We start from the raw sequence: 13,079 nt of genomic DNA, 5'->3' as shown, positions 1-13,079 counted from the left end.
GAAACAAACTAATGTAAAAACGACTATAATACAGCGATATAAGAGTATATTTAGCTTAACTACATTTTGACACTATTGAGGACGCTTATGTTTATTACTCGCCAAATATTTTGTTTTTCCGTTATATGCAGAAAACATACAATGATTTTGGAAAAAATATTATGAACAAAGAAAATAGAACATAATTTTTCAGCCACAAATATGTATATTATTTTATTAAACTTTGAAAAAAAAAAACAATTCAGACTATTGGGTAAGTAAACATGTAATTACGTCAATAAGTAAAGCATTTTTAATAACGTTCCGTTCTATTAAGATAATTTACCTGTCAAAACATAAAAAATCTCGTATTTTTCACGGATGAAGATACCTTCGCATTATTTAACAAAATTTAAGATTCCCTTTCTACTTTCTAACCAAATCAAATTGTTAACGCCTGGTAAGTCAACCATTTCTTCTGCTAACGCTTTTGTTTCTCACTTATATTTCTGAAAATGATTTTTTTATATCCTAACCTCTACACACCGAGTTCTTACAGTTGCTATTCTAACCCCACTATACAATTACTTCAGCAGAACCGAAACTACTAAGACCAGCTAGAAGGATGTCAACCGCATCGTTAGCAGCTGTACCAAAGGTGGACATAGATCCTACCGGTGTATTTAAATACATTTTGATCAAAGTGTATGATAAGGCACAAAACAATCAAGAGCCTTCTATCACAATCGTAAGAGGCTACCAAAGGTGCAACTACCATTCAGATATCTATGATGAGGTAAACTAGAACAAATAATACAGTTTAAACATAACACTTGTAAGCATCTAAATTTATTAAGCTATACTCCACTGTGTTAATCTTTGTTTCAGGTCCAAGAAAAGCTTCAACCACTAGATTGTGAACCTTTGGGAGGAGGCAGAATTTCTCATGAGCCTGATAATAAGAAGATTCATATTTATGGCTACTCACAAGGCTATGGCAAAGCAGACCATGAAGAAACTGCAAAACTTATCAAGGATGCTTACCCTTCATACACCATTACAATTAGTGATGAAGGGTATTAGGGCATGAATCCTGTTATTTGTATTATTTGTTACATTTATTTAATAAAAATCTCTGAAATCTTACTCTTTATGTATTTTTTATCATTTTACTTTTGTAATGTTGGCTATCCTTATATTGTTTAGTAATGTTATCGATCGTATCTTATCTGTGCTTAGGAGCCTATGACAGCCGTCACCAAAGAGCATATAATCACTACGTTTTAGCCGTCACTTTGAGATCAAGTTGAGGTTGTGTTTGTGTGTATTCGTATTATTATTTTTTATAAATAATGGCTAACTTTACAACAGACGGGAAAATCTGCATTGAAAGAGAAATTGAAGTAAGAAATGGCGATGGACACATCGACGATGTGGTGTCGCAGTTTGATATCATTCCAACATGCAAATGGATTGAGGACAACAAATATGAAAGGGTAAGCAAACGTGAGAAAACACATAAATAATCGACAGTTTCTCTTCGACCAGTGCTTTTACATTAGGTAGATTTTCTCCTGTGCAATAGAGACTAAATGATAGTTTTGTAGGTATGCCTGCAGTTTCCAGATGAGTTACTGGGTGTCAGTGTTAAGATTTATGAAGAAATAAAGAACAGAGTTGATGTTGACTTGTACATTCTCGGGGACACGTCATATGCAAGGTAATAAACTACTAATTGCAATACTCTAATTACTGTATGTTTTATGTGTTTGTAACAAACTTTACATTTATCCATAATTTATTACTTGTGTAGATGATGGTACACAGGAGCCATCAGATTAAACGGAGCGGCCAAGGTGTTCAAAAATATCTGAACGAACATGCACTGTAACATCATCATCTGCTGTGCCCCAAGGCATTTTGGAGCAGACATTAGCTGAGCCACTTTCCTTTTCAATTAGTTAGTTTACATCTGTATTAAAATTAAATTAAATTAAATTAAATAATCGTTTAATTCAGGCATAGCCCATATAAGTGTTAGTAACAGACTTAAATAATAATGTTAAACTATGACTATGACTATTACAATTTCCTATAATCTACCATGCAACACGTATACTTAGGGCTAGGACTATACAATACCGGGTGAGCAATACGTACACTTTGATATGATAAAATGTGATATGAAAAAATAAACAAGTAAAAAATAATAATAATAATTCAAACATGTCAGCACCAATTAAAATATAAAAATCAATTCATTAAAATAATTCAAACATGTCAGCATTAATTACAATATATAAATCATTTCATTAAAAATAATTCAGACATATCAGCATTAATTATACATCTAAAAACTAATCAAATTGCAATAATTATAATTATATTATTCAGTACAAATTCTTCACTGGCAAAAAATTTAAATTAATAAAAAAATCATAATATAATAATGAACAGAAATAAAATAATAAGCATTTAAATTGAATTAAATAATCTTATAACTAACACTCATAATTTACGAAACTGGAGTGCAGACTGATCCATCTACGCATCATCGGTGAGTCCCACCTCCTGGCAAACACCTTCAGGATGCTGTTCGGACTCCCTAACAACCTATCAAGTAAGGAGGCACAGCGCTTTCTTATAATCGCATGAAAGCCATCAACACTTGCCTCCGCAAACATGCCCGAAGCACTGCACCTCCGTCGAAGACCGAGCAAAATCCTGAAGGCATCATTATATTGCACTCGCAAAGCGCTGTACGTCCTCTGCACATAATTGACCCACAGGTTACAGGTGTAGAAACACTGGCAGTATGCCCTAAATAGGGTTACTTTGACTTCCTTCGTGCACCCTGAAAACCTACGGGCCAACATGTTGCAGCGAACGGACAGCGCCCGTCTCTCCCTTTCGATGTCCATGTTGTCACAGAGATCCTCAGTCACCCAGTGACCCAGATATTTAAAATGCTTTACCCTGCTCAGGTTAGTGCCACACAGAATATCCTGTAATATAAGCTTTGTTCAGATATTTATAACCACCTTGTCTACTCCTATATGTCTGATAGTAACTGCACTTTATTTAATGCCTTTAATTGTTACATGTTTATATTCAATATTGATGAAAAAGTTAGAATTATGCTTTGTATTTCCAGTTATGTGATCTATTCAAATTCAACATTAAAATTTGTTCTGATGATAGCACACTTTATATGGTACATACAGTAAAATACTACACTACTTTTTTCATCATTACACAAGACAGCTCATTTCTTTATGCATCAAAGCCCTTCAATCTGCACAATTTCCTGCTTTCCAGTTAATGCCTCGTGTTCTATAGATGCATTGTTATTTGTTAATATTTTATAAAATACCAGCCTTTTTCCACTTATATGACAAGCCCCCTTATTCACAGCTACAAGCCTCAATTAGCTAATAATCATTTGTCTTAATCTGTCATTTTGACTTAAGCAATTTGTAAAAAATGCATAATCAATAAAATGATTATTTCACTTCCTCTTTTTTAGGTTCTGAGAATTCCTAGTTGACTACAAACCCTAAAAAGGGATAAAAGATAAATAAACTAATTGAAGCTTGTAGTGCGTTTATATAAATAAAGGCATGTAAACATTTCCATCAACAATTCCATTCCCATTCCAGTTGTTGCGTAGACACGGTAGCAGCCATGCATGTGAAGGGAGATGCAGTCATCCACTACGGCCACTGCTGTTTCTCCAAGTGGAACATTCCAGTGTTCACAGTGCTGCCTAAAAAAGATCTGAATGTGGAAGCTGCATTGGCATTGCTGAGAGGAAACTCCGGCTTTGATGATGAGAAACTATGCCTGTTTTATGATGCTGAGTTTTATCACTGTAAAGGTAAATGAGGAAAGATTGGTCAAGCTGGGCCTGTCAACACTACAAAAAAGGCGTGAACGTGGCGACTTGATCGAGACGTTCAAAATAATTCACGGATACTACGACTGTCCAGAACTAAGCGACCTCTTCACTCGAAATCAAAACACGCGCACAAGAGGACACTATCTTAAACTAGTAACAACAAAGCATAAAACAAATATCAGCAAAAACTTTATTGCAAACCGAATAGTAAATGCCTGGAACAAATTACCCTCTGAAGTTGTGAACTCTTGTAGTGTGAATCAATTTAAAAACAATCTTGACAGACTATCTAAGCAGTGAAATCGTGTAGTGAACTCTGATTTAGACGTACCAGCATCAGCTGCCTGTCTTAAACCAAATAATAATAATAATAATAAATGTGCTGATGTACAAAATTATTTAACTTACTTAACTTTCAGAATTATTTGTCCATAGGATTGCTATTATTTATTTAAGCCTGTCAAAGAGCACGCACGCACGCACGCACGCACGCACGCACGCACGCACGCACGCACGCACGCACGCACGCACGCACGCACGCACGCACGCACGCACGCACGCACACACAGACACACGCACACACACGCACACACAGACACACGCACACACAGACACGCGCGCACACACACACACACACACACACACACACACACAGCTAGGACACTAAAAGGCTCAACAATCGCGGAGCGTGATAGTACTTTAAAAAAAAAGCTGGACAAGTGCGAGTCGGACTCTCCCACCGAGGGGTCCGAACTTTTTAGTATTTATTTATAGCAGCAACAGAAATAGATCATCTGTGAAAATTTATATTGTCTAGCTATCACGGTTCATAAGATACAGTCTGAAAACAGACAGACAGACAGATGGACGGACAACGGAGTCTTAGTAATAGGGTCCCGTTTTACCCTTTGGGTACGGAACCCTAAAAAGAGTCCTTTAAAAATTTGGTACATTTCTTATTTTAGTTTACTTTTTATTCGCTTTGCTCTTCATTCCTATAACTTCAATCTTAATGCTTTTTGTTTCCACAGAAAACCTGACAAAAGCCTGGTTCACACAGTACCCCGGCCACTACATAGCTGATATCTCCATAGAAGAGCAGGACCACAGGTTCCTGGGCAGAGTGGTCCGGGATGCAAGTGGACAGGCACATGCTAGTGATGTCCTTAGGGATTGTGTCTGCATCTACATGGGCTCAAAAGGACAAACATTGTTTAATTATACAATATCTGTTGCTGGTAAGATTTCCCAATTCCCTTAGTCTTATAAATACTTTTGAAGTGCAGTACTTAGCAGTAGGTTTAGTGTCCAATAATGTAAGATTGAGAGAACTTTAAGAATGTTTAATGCTTAAGCATTGCAAAAATGGTCATCACTACTCAATTATCAGTATCATGTACAGATGAGAGAAAGCATCCTAGACAGACTAGAGAGAAATATTGATTACCTCCATGTCCTTCATCTTCCAACATGGTTACAGGCAATAGTAACATGCTTGGCTTACGGGAGCAGGATAAGCACCGTCTAAACACTCACTCAAAATTTTGGGTACAATTGGGTACTTGAAACATGTTGAATATTATAACAAAATTTAGCTAAATTGATAGAAAATGAGCCTACCTGCCTATTGAGCAGCCTGCCTAACCTGAGGACCTATTGAGATTTAAAAACAGAACTCCATCAGTCTCAAAAAAAGTTTTATTTTTTACATATAAAAAGAAAATGGCACCGTTTGATTCCTTACATTTTATTGAAAAATAAATTGTATGATAACTATATAGATAAACGCAATAGCACGGTCATAATAGCAATTTTCTTGATCTTCCATACATTTAGGACAGAGGTGGGACAGACTAATGTAATGTGACGTGACGTTTACGACATTACAATATCATTTTGTTAGTGGCGTTTCAATAATCCAGTGCGAGCGTCAGACTTAACTCTCATTTCTAACTTTTGTGTTGCTTAAATGCTTCGAGTTCCGAATCCCATATATATAGACATTTGATCCTCAGGAAAATCAAGATCGATTGACAATATTTACAAAAAACTGGCCAGTAGTAGTCTGACTCATAATTGAGTCATGTTAGTTAAAATCAACAAAAACACTCGCTGTTTATCACACCACATTATTTGCGGCAGGCAGAGCATTGAGCATAATATAAATAGGGAGCGCGTGCATGAACTGTAGACGCTGCACAGAAGCCTACCCATAGGCGCGAAGCATTGTCATGTTTCCATTTTTAAATTTAAGCCTACTACGCTAAATAGAGCTATCGTTTAGTGTAGGGGGCAGCACCTGCTTAGAAGCGTGAATTCTTTTTACTTTCGCCCCTCCGACACGCACGGTCTCTGTAGGATAGGTCATTTCAAACAACATATAGTCATATTATAAACTAATTTATTACTTTGGACCCGGGTACGTCCTTAAACTACGTCCAAAAGAGAGGTATGGGCATTGTGAATGTCATCTCGCTTTGTGTGGTAGGGCACAGCCAGTGGATGTCATTCCAGATCTAGAGCAGAGCCCAACTGGGGAAGTACCTCCACCTTACAGAAAACCGCAGCCAAATAACACTAGACCCTACTCACAGTGTTGTGTTCCTGTCGGTGAGTGGTTGCGAGAGCTCAACCAGGGTGCGGAGTTTTAGGGTCGGCAACGCGCATGTAACTCCACCTTTGCCACCGATGTCGTAAAGAAAAAACTTTTTATCCCACAGCAAAAGAATGGTACCTCCTAGACCCCGGCATAACCCTGTGCCGCATGGACGAGACCAGCTGGCTCAAGCGGCGCCGCTTCCTCGTCGAGAGATGCAAGGACGCCGCCGCGGTCGGCGTCCTCGTGTGCCAGCTGGCGGCCGGCACCAAGGATATCATCACGAGGTTAAAGCAGCTGTGCAAAGTGAATGGCAAGAAAAGTTATATCGTGTCTGTTGGCAAGCCCAACGTTGCTAAATTGGCTAATTTTCCTGAGGTAAGTTTTTAGTAGAGGAAAGGTAGATAAAACAAGTGGAAATATCTGATTTAGATACATATTTTTTAAGCGTGGAAAGAATGAGTGAAAGAAGGTTAACAAAGAGAGTGTATAAGGGAGAAGTAGAAGAGGGAGCTGGAAGGGGTAGACCTCGGCGGACTTTCTCTGATCAAATCGGGGAAATCCTGAAGAAAGGCCAGGTCAAGAGCACCCTAAACCGACGAGCGTGTATGAGGAATGTCATGAAAGTGAAGGAAGCGAAAGAGGTATGTCAGGATCGTAGCAAGTGGAAAACCGTGGTCTCTGCCTACCCCTTCGGGAAATAGGCGTGATTATATGTATGTATGTATGTATGTATTTTTTAAGCTTTTATTTAACTTGCCCTGTTCCCGATTTCCGATTGAGCTGAAATGTTGCAAACGCATGTGAGGGTGGTATTCCACCTGTCCTTAGTCCAATGTGCATTGCGTCTCAGTCTCTCATCAAGCAAAATGTCAGACGCAAACACATTGGTCCAGGAAGATGGACAGTTGAAATACCACCCTAAATCAGATGACAATGCAATATTATGATGACGTGGAGCTGATCTGACGATGGAGACAGGAGGTGGCCATGGGAATTCTGTGGTAACAATGCAAACTAATTGTGTTTGGCTTTGTTAGAATTGTCACGATGATTATTAGTTGCCTGTGCAAAGAAAAGTACAGTGAGCGAAAAAAGCTTGGACCTAAAATGAAATTTTTGCCTAAAACTTATTTATCTTCTTCTCTTGTCTTGGTCTTGAATAAGACCAATATCTGGCAGCTTTCTGACCATCCAAGAAAGCCAGTAGCGATAAGACTTATTTTCTCACGCAAAAACGTACACCAGAAAAACATATTGCAGACTGTTCTGACGGGCAAGTCATTTTTCCAAGAGATTAATCGTTGCTTCTTTACAGATTGACATCTACGTAATGGTTGCCTGCCCTGAAAACGATCTCTACAGCAACCGCGACTTCTACAAGCCCATAGTGTACCCATTTGAACTAGAGGTCGCTCTGAACTCCAACCGAGAGCCCTACTTCACCACCCATGTCACCGACTATGGAGACCTACTCCCCGGCAGGAAATACTACTGTGATATCGACCATGTAAAAGAATTAACAGATGTAAGCTTGATAACAGGAAAAATTAGAGAGACCAAACTGAACCATGATGGAAACGGCATGGAATTAGAGGCTAAGACCAACTGGGCAGTAGAAAATATTGGTCAGAATTTACAAGAGCGCTCCTGGCAAGGGTTGGAGCAGAAACTGGGAGAGACTGAAGTGAAATTAGCAGAACAGGGAAGGAAAGGCATACCGTTACAGTACAGTAATGAGCCCGAGTGATTTGTAATCAATATATTTCTTATTTACAGTACAAAGGGTTTAGTCTATAGACTTTTTAATAAATAATGTGTAAGAGATTGGTTTACGAGTTTCTTTAAGCGTTGTGCACACGTTAGGAAACCTTGGTGTGTTTAAGAGACAACTCCTCTTCTCAGCTGAACATATGCCTCTTTTATGGATTTCCATGTTGTTCTGTCCATGCCACCCATGGCATGGCTTGGCATGGTTGTGTTGTTTAGATCTCAAAATTTCGTTACATTTGGTTAAGTCAGAGGAAACAGTGTACAAAACATCGTTATTTGAGATTTTTACGCAGGTTTTCGTCTAACCTGGTGTTGTCCTTATCACACTAGTTTTAGGAGAGGAGACAGATATATATTCACCTAAAATATTTAAATCTCAGCTCCCGTATCCTCTTATATGTTCTAATAAATTTAGGTAGGGCTTTAGGTTTAATCTCTATAAGGTAATTTAAATTTTGTGAGCTTGTAATCTCACCTAGGTGAAGATTTGTCTAATGGCCAACTTTTGCCTGCAAAAGATTTTTCATAGCCCATACATTTTTTATTGTGCAAGTTAATGAAATTGGGGATTTTTATTTTATAATAGTTTCAGAGTGCTTTTAGTGTCACTCAAAATGACTAGCTCAATAACACAACCTAAGCACTGATCTTCTGATTGAGCGGGTTCTGCGGAGACTTGAGCCACTCTTTCCTGAGCAGCTGCTTGAGCTGGGAGAGGCGCAGCGTGGGGTTCTCCGCCTTCAGGCGCGGCATGGTGACTTCCTCGAAGGCGGTGTAGGCAGCCTTTAGCCTCTTCTCGGGATGCCTGTCGATTTCTGCCTTATCACTGAAAAAATTATTGATTTTTAATTCATTTGTTTGAGGCCAGTTGACATAGGTTATATAAATAATAAATAAATAAATATTATAGGACATTATTACACAAATTGACTAAGTCCCACATTATATACTTAACTAAACTACCTTAATAGGCGGGTCCACACAGACCGAGCGCGCCGCCTCGGCCGAGGCACGTCTACATGGGCCGGTTTGTGCGTGAGGAAATTGCCTCGCGCGTATGCTCGCTCTGCGTGGACCCGGCTAATGACCTATGAGTTGTCTAGTTATGCTCCGTATCATATAGGTTCCAAATCTAAATGGATTCTAAAATTTTGAGAGCAGGTTCCACAATTATCAGGAACTTTTCTGGTAAACCAGTTTTTCGAAATTTGGAAAATTGCTGAACCTGTGGGTTCGCAAGGTCTACAGCTCTGAGAGAGTGACTAATTTGTTACCTGAGTAGAGATATAGCCTCATCCACGGACTGTGCCACCTCTCCGTCCAACTGTATCCGGTTGAGATTCTCCTCCAGTGGAGGCTCCTCAACGACTACTCGGGCAGGCTGCAAAACACAGAGTAAAATATAAGCAAATAAATAATAAAAACAATATAATTGGTGAGTGTTCACTTTAAATTATTCTTAAAATCTTCTTAAAATTTCGTAATGTTCCTTCTTGGGTACAATGAAACTTTAATATGAATAGAATAGAAAAGAATAGAATAATTTATTCACAAGAATATGTATCTACAAAGGTGTCCTTATAAATAGTGAGTAACAATATTTAGCCATTAAAATTATTTACAAGTCCAGATACTCCTTAACAGAGTAGAAACAATGTTCCTGAAGCCATCTCCTTAATTTTGTCTTAAATTCTAAATCATACAATAATTTGATATTATTAGGAAGCTTATTATAAATTTCAATAATTATATTGCATGCATTACGCTTATAAATGTCAGCATGACAGGGAGGTTGATAAAGCAGATTTTTGTACTGTGTTCGCTGATTTCCTTTAAAAACATCAGAGCGTAACTTAAAATATTTCATATTAGCTTTGACAAACAGACAAACTTTTCTGATATACATGCATGCTAAACGTAAAATATTATATTTCTTGAAAATGGGTTTGCAACTGTCTGTTATCCATGCATTTGCAATTGCGCGGACGCATTTTTTTTGTAGTTTAAAAGCTTTCTCGACATGAACAGAGTTCCCCCAGAGTAGGAGGCCATAGTTTAAAATAGAAGAATGATGTAGATTTAAAGTTGGTTCATATTTTAAAAAAAATAATGGTGTTTGTACCATGATCAGCATCTTGTTATACAGGCTGTTTCAAATTTAACTTTTTGCTTTTTTACAAGAATTTGAATGTTTGGTAATTTCAACCCCCATGGGGTAACCGAGGGATGAAACCCCTCAAAAGGCATCATTTGGTTATAGTTTCGAACCAAAAACGCTGGGGACAATTTTTCAAAGACTATCCCACTATACCCTTTATGTTTCTACACATGTACCTAAACTGTGTGTGTTAAAAAGTATTGTATTGCACAACTTTATTCACAACCCGTTCTTTTCCATAGTTCACAAATGCAGTGTGAAATAAGAAGTGTGTTAATGTATAGAAGTTACCACTGGCTTGGGAGGCTCTGGTTTGACACTCTTCTCCTGGATCTTGGCAATCTGCGCGCGTGTGATCTTGGGTGCGGGAGCAACCTTTGGGGTGCTCTTTATGGATTCCATCTCCTTTTCTAAAAGAGCTTTGGCTTCTTGTTTCTTCTGCAGCTGCTCTAGACGCTTCTTTTCTTGTTCGTCCTGTATGAAAATATTTTATAATAACTCTAATAAGTTTTTTATTTTTTCTAATTAGATGAAATAGTCTCAACAAGATTGGAATGTAGTACCAAATTCCAAAAAATTGGTACTTGACATTTGCATGCCAATCAAAGGAAAATTTTAGTTTACCTGTTAAATATTGAGAGCAGAGATTATAAATTGCCGTGACAGAGCTACAAAACAATCACACCAAGTCCAACTGACTTGTCATCTCTAAGTAAATCAATTTAGCAACCTGAAAGAGCAAATTCCCACCTTTTTCTGTTGTTTCTTTTTAAGTTTGTCGTCGTTGTCTTCCCACGCCGCGTCTTCGATCATCTTCTTGAGTTTCGCATCTTTTTCAGTCTTGGCATCCTCTTTGCGTTGCCGAGCTGCCACGGCCTTGCTGTTTTCACCAACAAACTTCTTTGGCATGGTGCTGCAATCAATGATGTAGCGTTATAAAACACTTTAAATACAAAAAAAGGTTTCCAGAGTATACGAGAAAAATATAAACACCCAAAGGTAGGTAGGTAACCTCTAGCAACGTAGATAAAATTATCTTCGCAATAACCTAGTTAAGAAACTTACATAGGAATTTGATATAAACTACGGAACTGTTATATATTACGCAAAACAAGACACTTTAATTCGCTTTGTTTAAATTTATTTAGCTGAATTTTCAAGAAAATTTGGAAAATTCGCGTAATGTTGACTGATTGTATGTTTTTTCTAAACCTGAGTTTGTTATGTTTCGGATTCAAGGATATTTAGCCGAGTTGTTTGAAAAGCTATGGCACAACATCACTTCGTTATATTCAGCTTCCGGCCTGCATCTCTGGTTTTCATATACTAAAAAAAGAGATGCAAGCAGGGTTGCCAACTTAGTGGTTTTACCACTAAATTTAGGGGGGAAAAAAGCAGCCAGTGGTTTTTTTAGGGGCTAAGTATTTTTAGTGTTTTTTTTAGGGATTTTTCTAAAAGTGTTCACGATGTGAGAAGCTACATACTATACTGGAAATGAAACGTTCTCGATACCATAGTGTATCCCACTCTGTGTTGCTTGAATTCGCAAGTGCGATTGAGAAGGACATACAGGGCTGAACGTTCCGATCTAAGCTACACAGTGATTTGTAACGTGGTTGTATGATATTTCGTCGCTGTAAAGGCGGTTTAGACCATCATTTATGGTCGGGCCCCTTTGTCGGGTCGTGCAGTGTTAGGCCGGCCACATACATACGGAATTTTTACCCGATTTCCTTACGAAATGACCTGTGTGAACGGAACGTCGCTATACACATTCATACAGCTGTCTCGTTTGCACATGTCATTTCATACGGAAGACGTATAGAAATAGAAAGTCCGTAATATTAATAATAAAAAGCAAGTACGGTGGAGCAGGGAGAGGCAGGGTACTTCCATACGTGCGGTAGTCTGTTATGGCTATAAGTTTGATCTAGGTGTTGGGCCCCACCAAAAGTATCGTGTAAATAAGCTTCTAGCGCTCTATTTTGGGTCTGTGGCGTATTCTAGGATTTGATGGCAAACTTGAGTACGACGGGTGCGCACACGTTATTGGATGTAAGCGAAAGATGCAAGAACTTTTTATGTTGCCTTGCAGAACAGATACAAAAACGGCTGCCGGATAATTTATCAATCCTGAAAGTAATTGCTAATTTAGACCCAAAAGTTGTTACGTCTCAAGTAAAACCTGACATAAAACCAGTTTTAAATCACATTCAGCGACCTCATATTTACGGAAACAAAAATGATATCGAATCTGAGTGGGACTAATTGAGTAATAAAATGTAGTCAAACACTTCAACATCAGCGGATTTTTACTCTGAAGTATACGACGCGACGCTGCTGGCTGCAAACGTTTCGCAAAATGCGGGTTGGCGTTTATAACAGTTCCCATTTCAAATGCAAGGGTATAACGCGCGTTGTCTATATATAATATAGTAAAAAATAAGCTGCGGAATAGATTATCCATTGAAATGCTGCAAAGTGTGATGATGGTCCGCTTCACACTACAGCGATTAGGATCTTGCGTGACATTAACTCCAACAAATAAAATGTTAAAACTATTTACCGTTCTTATGTATGATCATAAAAGTGTCGAACCGGTTGACAATGCCAATTTAATGTACGAAATTCTGGAAAATGCACAAATAAAGAATTAATTAAACGTATAATTTCTT

The 13,079-nt window shown here is 38.1% G+C and overlaps 3 protein-coding genes across 4 annotated transcripts; 2 read left to right on the top strand and 1 right to left on the bottom strand.

Moving 5' to 3' along the window:
• Positions 1 to 295: 295 nt before the first annotated feature.
• On the top strand, positions 296 to 1,125 carry LOC133518634 (14 kDa phosphohistidine phosphatase-like). Of its 2 annotated transcripts, none has more exons than XM_061852315.1 (3): positions 296 to 439; positions 573 to 775; positions 868 to 1,125. In XM_061852315.1, exons 1-3 carry the CDS (start codon positions 361 to 363, stop codon positions 1,060 to 1,062), a joined length of 477 nt encoding a protein of 158 aa, XP_061708299.1. In that variant the 5' UTR covers positions 296 to 360; the 3' UTR covers positions 1,063 to 1,125. The 2 variants fall into 2 exon arrangements, with proteins under 2 accessions (XP_061708299.1, XP_061708300.1); XM_061852316.1 differs by having other exon boundaries at positions 321 to 439; positions 576 to 775.
• A 145-nt stretch (positions 1,126 to 1,270) lies between these two features.
• LOC133518670 (2-(3-amino-3-carboxypropyl)histidine synthase subunit 2) lies at positions 1,271 to 8,300 on the top strand. The gene is made up of 6 exons (XM_061852346.1): positions 1,271 to 1,475; positions 1,587 to 1,699; positions 3,639 to 3,856; positions 4,909 to 5,115; positions 6,598 to 6,851; positions 7,792 to 8,300. Exons 1-6 carry the CDS (start codon positions 1,332 to 1,334, stop codon positions 8,221 to 8,223), a joined length of 1,368 nt encoding a protein of 455 aa, XP_061708330.1. The 5' UTR covers positions 1,271 to 1,331; the 3' UTR covers positions 8,224 to 8,300.
• On the bottom strand, positions 8,221 to 11,632 carry LOC133518674 (coiled-coil domain-containing protein 124). The gene is made up of 5 exons (XM_061852349.1): positions 11,470 to 11,632; positions 11,155 to 11,317; positions 10,696 to 10,878; positions 9,521 to 9,627; positions 8,221 to 9,072 (listed from the first exon to the last, which is right to left on the bottom strand). Exons 2-5 carry the CDS (start codon positions 11,311 to 11,313, stop codon positions 8,883 to 8,885), a joined length of 639 nt encoding a protein of 212 aa, XP_061708333.1. The 5' UTR covers positions 11,314 to 11,317; positions 11,470 to 11,632; the 3' UTR covers positions 8,221 to 8,882.
• Between the last annotated feature and the right edge of the window lie 1,447 nt (positions 11,633 to 13,079).

The sequence above is a fragment of the Cydia pomonella genome, chromosome 6 (assembly GCF_033807575.1).
Source record: "Cydia pomonella isolate Wapato2018A chromosome 6, ilCydPomo1, whole genome shotgun sequence".
In the NCBI taxonomy this organism is placed as follows: Eukaryota; Metazoa; Arthropoda; class Insecta; order Lepidoptera; family Tortricidae; genus Cydia; species Cydia pomonella.
The sequence above is the reverse complement of the archived record's forward strand: the minus strand, read 5'-3'. Positions and strand labels throughout refer to the sequence as shown.

What these genes read in the sequence shown, in the direction of transcription:
- LOC133518634 (XM_061852315.1), top strand. Translation starts at nt 361, where the DNA reads ATGAAGATACCTTCGCATTATTTAACAAAATTTAAGATTCCCTTTCTA. An exon ending in AATCAAATTGTTAACGCCTG is followed by an intron (nt 440 to 572) that starts GTAAGTCAACCA and finishes CAATTACTTCAG; the next exon opens with CAGAACCGAAACTACTAAGA. An exon ending in ATTCAGATATCTATGATGAG is followed by an intron (nt 776 to 867) that starts GTAAACTAGAAC and finishes TCTTTGTTTCAG; the next exon opens with GTCCAAGAAAAGCTTCAACC.
- LOC133518670 (XM_061852346.1), top strand. Translation starts at nt 1,332, where the DNA reads ATGGCTAACTTTACAACAGACGGGAAAATCTGCATTGAAAGAGAAATT. An exon ending in AGGACAACAAATATGAAAGG is followed by an intron (nt 1,476 to 1,586) that starts GTAAGCAAACGT and finishes ATAGTTTTGTAG; the next exon opens with GTATGCCTGCAGTTTCCAGA. An exon ending in TTATACAATATCTGTTGCTG is followed by an intron (nt 5,116 to 6,597) that starts GTAAGATTTCCC and finishes TTTATCCCACAG; the next exon opens with CAAAAGAATGGTACCTCCTA.
- LOC133518674 (XM_061852349.1), bottom strand. Translation starts at nt 11,313, where the DNA reads ATGCCAAAGAAGTTTGTTGGTGAAAACAGCAAGGCCGTGGCAGCTCGG. An exon ending in AAAAGAAACAACAGAAAAAG is followed by an intron (nt 10,879 to 11,154) that starts GTGGGAATTTGC and finishes ATTTTCATACAG; the next exon opens with GACGAACAAGAAAAGAAGCG. An exon ending in CAGAGCCTCCCAAGCCAGTG is followed by an intron (nt 9,628 to 10,695) that starts GTAACTTCTATA and finishes TGTGTTTTGCAG; the next exon opens with CCTGCCCGAGTAGTCGTTGA.